The sequence below is a fragment of the Neofelis nebulosa genome, chromosome 17 (assembly GCF_028018385.1).
Source record: "Neofelis nebulosa isolate mNeoNeb1 chromosome 17, mNeoNeb1.pri, whole genome shotgun sequence".
NCBI classification, from domain to species: Eukaryota; Metazoa; Chordata; class Mammalia; order Carnivora; family Felidae; genus Neofelis; species Neofelis nebulosa.
Window position 1 is genome coordinate 14,553,390 of NC_080798.1, and position 7,441 is coordinate 14,560,830.

Consider the following 7,441-nt stretch of genomic DNA (forward strand, 5'->3'; position numbering starts at 1 on the left):
AAATCCCCCCAGCCCTTCACCTCTGTTGAGGAATGTCCCTGCCCTCCGGCCTAGAGGTCCAGGATCAGACTTCCTTCTCAGTCAACCCTTCACCTGTCCAGCCCCTCCAGGGTTCCGCCACTGGGTGGGGGAGGGGGCTCTACCTGCCACTCCACCCCCCATTCCAGCCTGGGGCTCAGGTCTCCGACAACAGAACCAGAGCCACTCAGCAACGCCGGAACCCATTCGGGGGCGCCTGGGGCCCCTCGTCCCAAGCCAGGAGGGCTTCGGGGGAGGGGTGTGGCCCCTGGCAGACTGGCAGTGAGGCCCAGGGGGCTGGGGGGTGCCAGGGAGGTAGGGGCGAACCTCGCAGCGGGAGATACAAGTGCGGTTCTCTTTCCCCCACTGGGGGGGCCTCGGAGGCGGTGGCGGGGCCAAAGGCTTCAAAGGCAAAGCCTGTGGGGTGAGGGCGACAGCAGGGCAGTGCCCGGTGGCAGGGGCACCATGGCCACCATCCAGTCCGAGACCGACTGCTATGACATCATTGAGGTGCTAGGCAAGGGCACCTTCGGGGAGGTGGCCAAGGGCTGGCGGCGAAGCACGGGGGAGATGGTGGCCATCAAGATCCTCAAGAACGATGCCTACCGCAACCGAATCATCAAGAATGAGCTTAAGCTTCTGCGCTGCATGAGAGGCCTGGACCCAGAGGAGGCCCACGTCATCCGCTTCCTCGAGTTCTTCCATGATGCCCTCAAATTCTACCTGGTCTTCGAGCTGCTGGAGCAAAACCTCTTCGAATTCCAGAAGGAGAACAACTTCGCACCCCTCCCTGCCCGCCACATCCGCACGGTCACCCTGCAGGTGCTCAGAGCCCTGGCCCGGCTCAAGGAGCTGGCGATTATCCATGCCGATCTCAAGCCCGAGAACATCATGCTGGTGGACCAGACCCGCTGCCCCTTTAGGGTCAAGGTGAGTGGGGTGGCCCTGGGGTGACGGTGTCCCTCGTTCCGGTCTTCTCCTGGCTTCCCCCAGCCCTAGACGCCCTCCTGTCACCATGGGCTCCCTTGTCCCGCCTACCCCACCCCCACGCCGCTGAAGTCTCCCCTGCCCTACCCTGCCCTTGATGCCTGTCCCCACCTCCTAGTCCTAAAATCCTCATCTCCCCGTCCCGATTCTGACATCCTCTCTCTCTCTCAGACCTGAGGCCTCTTGTCCTTGTCCAGTTCCTAGTTCACCTCCTTGAGGCCCAGTCCTGTCTCTGCGGGGCTGACATTCTGGTGGGGGAAACGGAGTCACCAAGACAAATGAGTCAAATATGGTATATGAGTGAGAAGGAGAAAAGATAAAGTAGGGAGGAGGATGTGGGGTGTTGACTGATGGTGCTGAGTGAAACTGTCGACAAGGAGGTCAGGGAGGCCTCACTGGGAAGGTGACATTTGAGAAAAGTCCCAAAGGAGGGAGGTAGCCATGTAGACATCTGGGGAAAAGCATCTGGGTGGAAGGAAAAACTAGTGCAAAGGCCCTGAGGTAGGAGTGATCTGAGTCTATGTGTTTGAGAAGCACCCCAGAGCCCAGGGTGGCTGAAGCAGGGTGAGAAGAGGAAGGAAAGGGGATCAGGGAGGTGACGGGGCCTGGTCACACAGGGCCTTGCAGGCCATAAGCCCCTGGTCCCCTCCATCTCATTCCCGGCCCCTCTGCCTGCCTGTGTCCCCTCCCATCCCAGCCCCAATCCCTCTGCCCTGGCCCCCCTGTCTGTGCCCCCCAATCCCAGCCCTGGCCCCTTGGTCCACTTCTGGGTTTGCTACTGTCTGGGGATGGGTCTGAACTAGAAGCTCCGTGAAGGCAGCCACGTCAGATCTGTCGGCATCTGCCAGCACAGCCCTGTGGCGGAGACAATGCTAAATGAATGTCAGAGTCACAGGAAGATATAGAGACATGAAAAGGCAGATCATTTTGCCCTAAGAGATGGAAGGACAGAGACCCAAAGAAAGAGAGACTCCCACGAACACAGCAGGAAACAGGACAGATTCACAACACCTGGCCAGTGTTGGCACCCCTCCCGTGTTTGTGGAATGGATGGATGGATGGATGGATCCCATGAACACTGAGTGCCCAGGGTCCCTCAAGCTCTGAGATTCAGGCCTCAGCAGTCTGTATTTAGAGTCCGGATTAAGAGCCATTTCATCATACCACCTCCTGCACCTACAAAGTGAGGGGTAGCTGAATGAAAAGCAGGGAAACTCGGGGAGGGAAACTGAGGCAGGGACCAAGATAGAGTCTTGGACATTCAGAGTGAAAATGGCCCATGGCCCTGAGAGAGACAGACTTTCAGCCACATTCCCAGTGCTGGTTCAGCAGGTGCTCGTCGAGCCCCTGTCATGTTCCGAGGGCCTGTGAGGGATGTGAACAGTGTCTGATGATAAAGACAGAAGAGGGTCGGGACTTCAGGGAGGTGTCTTCCTAGCAGTGACACAGAGATGGAGACAGAGAGAGATGCTGAGAGGCACGATGAACAGGCAAACAATGAAAAGGCAAAAAAAAAAAAAAAGAACAAGAGAGTTACAAACAAGAGGCAGAAAGAATGGCAGGGACATAAAGCTGATTCATTCATTCATTCATTCATTCACTCAGTCTTGACGGAGCCCTAGCTGTGTGCTGGGTACTGTTCTAAGTTTCTAGGGAGGCAGCAGTGAAACAGACAAAATCCCTGCCCTGTTGGGACTGACATCCTAGCTGGGTAGAGAGACAATGAACTCAACTGAAAGGTAAAATGTATGGTGTGTGAGGTGGTGTTCAGAGCTCTGGAGAAAAGCAGAGTGCTGGGAAGGGGGATAGGAACGGTGGGGGAGGCTGTTTTTCATAGGATGGGCAGGGGAGTCTCATTGAGAAGGTAACATTTGAGACCTGAGAGGAGGGAACCGTGTGGACATCTGGGGGAAGAGCATTCCAGGCAGAGGGATCAGCCAGTGCAAAGTCTCCGAGCTGGGAATGCACCTGGCTTATTTAAGGGACAGTGGGAGGCTCATGCGAGGGGGGAAGGGGGAGGAGCTGAGAGCAGAGAGGTGATGGGGCAGATTGCTCAAGCTTTGGGGGCCACACTGAGGACACTGGCTTTCATCACAGGATGTGATAAAGCCACAGGGGGGTTCTGAGTAGGGGAAGGACGTGATCTGAGTCAGGTCTTCATAGGATCTCTCAGGGTGCATCTGATGCAGAGATTGGGGCACCGAAGGAGGAGCAGGGAGACCAGAGAAGAGGCTCTTACATTGGCCTCAGTGGGAGACGATGGAGGACAGGACGGGGCAGTGGGGGGCGATGAGGCTGGGATATAGAGCGGGCAGATTCTGGATCTGTTCAGAAGATGGAGCCAACAAGATTTGCTGATGGGCAAAGAGAGGGATCCTAACCCTCACAGACATAGGTTCTAGTGGAAAGAAACAGACGGAGAGACCAACATGCAAACCAGAGACACAGACTGGCAAAGACAGGGACATAAATGAGAGATAAAGACTCCCAGACACGGCGATGGCCAGGTGGCAGATGCAGAAAGACACTGGTGAGAGACACCGGGGAGGCCTCGATCGGCTGTCCCTGTCCCTCGCCCTGCCCACCTGCCTCCCTCCCCCGGCACAGGTGATTGACTTCGGCTCAGCCAGCATTTTCAGCGAGGTGCGCTACGTAAAAGAGCCGTACATCCAGTCGCGCTTCTACCGGGCCCCCGAGATTCTGCTGGGGCTGCCCTTCTGTGAGAAGGTGGACGTGTGGTCCCTGGGCTGTGTCATGGCCGAGCTGCACCTGGGCTGGCCCCTCTACCCGGGCAACAACGAGTACGACCAGGTGCGCTACATCTGTGAGACCCAGGGCTTGCCCAAGCCCCACCTGCTGCACGCCGCCCGCAAGGCCCACCACTTCTTCAAGCGCAACCCCCACCCCGATGCCAGCAACCCCTGGCAGCTCAAGTCCTCGGCCGACTACCTGGCTGAGACCAAGGTAGGGGCGCAGGCGGGGCGAGGGCAGCGGTGGCGGGGAACGGGGGCTGCCGCATCGAGAAAAAAAGAAATCTAGGTTAGACCTCGGAGAGGACCGGAAGTTCGAGGGTCAGCTGCGGGAGTGGTCACAGCATGAGAGACGTGGGTGAGACCGAAGGCGGCACTGCAGGTGGATGGTGGCTCCTCGGAGTTTCGTGGCCGGGGGCAGCACGCTAGTGTGGCAGGGAGGTTCGACCACTGGGAGCCCTGGAGGACCGGGCCCGGGGGTGGAGGACCAGAGGTTTCGAACAGCCCCTCTGCTAGCAGCTGGTAGGGGCCGGACCCACGGATCTGGGGAGGACTACAGGTCTGTGGGGGGAGTGAAACTTGGCTCAGTGAGACTCTGGGTTAGATGACAGGAGGACCACAGAACACAGGTACCTTTCCTGCAGCAGTAGGAGGGCTCTGGGTCAGACCGGGGTGGGGGTGGGGGGGGTCTGGTATTGGGGAGTAGGTGTGGCCCTCCAGCAGCCAGAGAGCTCCGAGTCAGATCACGGGCAGAACCGGAAGCCTAGCTTCAGGCGTGTGGACTTTGTAGCAACATGAGCGCCCTGGACCAGCCTCCAGGGCACACTGGGAGCTGGGGGTGGAGGAGGAGGGTGGGTCATGTGTGGGCCCCACTTCGGGAGCACCCAAGGCCCCAGGCCTGGATTCAACGTCAGCCTTGTGCCCCGCCCCCCCCCCCCCCACCCGGGTCCCACCAGGTGCGCCCCCTGGAGCGCCGCAAGTACATGCTCAAATCGCTGGACCAGATCGAGACGGTGAATGGCGGTGGGGCGGCCGCCCGGCTGACGTTCCCGGACCGCGAGGCGCTGGCGGAGCGTGCTGACCTCAAGAGCATGGTGGAGCTGATCAAGCGCATGCTGACGTGGGAGTCGCACGAACGCATCAGCCCCAGCGCAGCCCTGCGCCACCCCTTCGTGTCCATGCAGCAGCTGCGCAGCGCCCACGAGGCCACCCGCTACTACCAGCTCTCGCTGCGCGGCCGCCGCCTCTCCCTGCAGGCGGAGGGCAAGACGCCCGCGCCGGTGGTGGCCGCTGCGGAAGACGGGCCTCCCTACTACCGTCTGGCCGAGGAGGAGGAGGAGGAGGCCGTGGGCCTGGGCAGCGTGGTGGGCAGCGGGCCCTTCTTCTGCGAGGAGAAGGCGCCGGGCATGCAAAGGGCCATCGACCAGCTGGATGACCTGAGTCTGCAGGAGGTGGGGCGTGGGCTGTGGGGGGAGACCCGAGCCGATGCGGTTCCCGACATGCTGGCCCCGCTGAAGGCAGCCGCCGCTGGCCGCCGGGCGCCCGACTCGGGCCCTGAGCCCATCCTGGCCTTCTACGGCAGCCGCCTGGCAGGCCGCCACAAGACCCGCAAGCCCCCCGCAGGCTCCAAATCGGACTCTAACTTCAGTAACCTCATCCGGCTGAGCCGGGCTTCGCCTGACGACGATGGGCCATGCCAAGGCAGCGGCTGGGCCGAAGGAGAGCGCCGCGGGGCCTCTGCCGAGCCGCCTGCCATCCCGCAGCGGGATGGGGATGGACCAGACATCGAGGATATGACCATGGATGCTGACGTGAGTGAGCCAGGTGGGCCGGCGGGGTGCAGGTGGCTCTGGGATCAGGGCCTCCCCGAGCTCCAAGATGGGGGTGTCCGTGAACCAGGCCTTGCCCACCACCCCGCCCCCCCCCTCCCCCCCCCGCACGTCTGCATTGCCTGCGGCTGGCCCAGGGCTCAATGCATACTAGTCCACTCTCAGGATGTGATAAGGTTCAGCAAACACGAACCCATGTTCAGGATACGATTAGGATTTGATACAGCCTGTGTTCAGGATGTAACATTCAGCACACCCTAGCCCACCCTTACAAGGCGATGAGGTTCAGGACACGCTAATAACTTCAGGTTAAGAGGCTCAGCACACACTAACTCATACTCAGGATGTAAAGTTCGGCACACATTAACCTGCTCTCATGATGTGACAAGGCTCAGCACATACTAATGCACTTTCAGGCTGTGTGAAAACTAAGAACGTAGTAGTAATCCATCTACAGGAAGTGATAAAGGCCCAACACTCGGAACAAGGCCTTAGTAGGTGCTCACCCCCCCTCGGAAAGAAGTTCCTTCAGAATCCCTTAAGGTCTCCACATACGCTATTTCAGGCCCCAAAGTTACAACGTGGGTCCAACAAAATCGCCCTCAGGAAGTGAGAAGGGTTCATTCAGGACTGGAGAGAGTCCGTGAGGGGCAGGCTGGTGGTTCCCAGGGGTGGGGGGCTTCTTGGCTGATGGTCCTTTCTTCTCCCCCACAGAGGCCGGGCCCTGAGCTCTTCGACCCCAGCAGCTGCCCTGGGGAATGGCTGAGTGAGCCAGACTGGACCCTGGAGGGTGTCAGGGGGCCCCTGGCTCAGGGGCTCCCACCCCGCCACATTCACCCGCATGGTGCACCCCGGACCACCAGCTTCCTGCAGCACGTCGGTGGGCACCATTGATGGTGACCCCACCCCTGCCCATCACCGGGGGCTGCGCTAGCTGGGCTGGGATCCCCTCCTTAGAGCCATTTCCTGAACCCACAGATTATTCTTACAGAAAAATAGTTATCCAGAAATTCCCCATTACCCTCGCCCATGGTGCATGCATGCCAGCACACACACGTCGAACAAAGGAGGGCCTTGGGGTCTGGCCCGTGGCCCCCTGGGCCAAAGGGACACAGGAAGGGGGCTGTACCCCGCTGGCCCCGCGTGTGCCCTTGGCCCCGCCGCCTCTGCCTATTTCAATAAAGAACTGTTCAGCAGCCCTGCGTGAAGCCTGGCCTGGTGCCAGGGTGGGGTTCAGGCCGGTGGCCAGGGCCCTGCTCTCCAATCTGCGCCCAGTTGGCCACCGGCTCAGGCTGGAGGCTGGGCTGCCGTCGCACTGGGAAGGGACGGGCTGCGCTCGCTCGCTGACCCACCCCCTAAATATGCTACGTGCTTGGCACGGGAGAATCCACCCTCAGATCATTCCTGGTGTCCAGCAGCTGCCAACCCAAGCTCGCCAAATGCCCAGGTCTCATCTGTTGACCTGCCCTTGCCACGTGCACAGGCTTGGCATGCACTCACCCATGCTTGGGTCACGCTAAGTGTCAATTCACTTGGCAGGCAGAAATTCACGCTCGGTGCACGCTCCAGTGTTCAGACATGCGAGCCCACCCTGGGGGACACGGTGACGGGTCAGTGTGTGCCCGTCTGGCCGGGAGGCTGGGAACGCCACGCCGAGTGTGCAGCAGCGTGGGGCTGGCCACGTGGGGGTCAGCTTGTGCCAGTCCACATGGTCACACGCTACATGCTCAGCACGTACTGGTTCATGTGCATTGCACGCCGAGAGCCCGGCACGTGCCAAATACATGCTAAAGGCACAGCACGTGCTGTGGGTTCAGGATTTGCCAAGCCACACCGCTGACATGCCGAGGGCTCAGC

At 60.3% G+C, this 7,441-nt stretch overlaps 1 protein-coding gene across 1 annotated transcript; it reads left to right on the forward strand.

Moving 5' to 3' along the window:
* The first annotated feature begins 241 nt into the window (after window positions 1-241).
* HIPK4 (homeodomain interacting protein kinase 4) lies at window positions 242-6,780 on the forward strand. Its single transcript, XM_058709757.1, has 4 exons — window positions 242-948; window positions 3,613-3,969; window positions 4,712-5,566; window positions 6,299-6,780. The coding sequence occupies exons 1-4, from the start codon at window positions 484-486 to the stop codon at window positions 6,476-6,478; spliced, it is 1,857 nt and encodes a 618-aa protein (XP_058565740.1). The 5' UTR covers window positions 242-483; the 3' UTR covers window positions 6,479-6,780.
* Window positions 6,781-7,441: the final 661 nt, after the last annotated feature.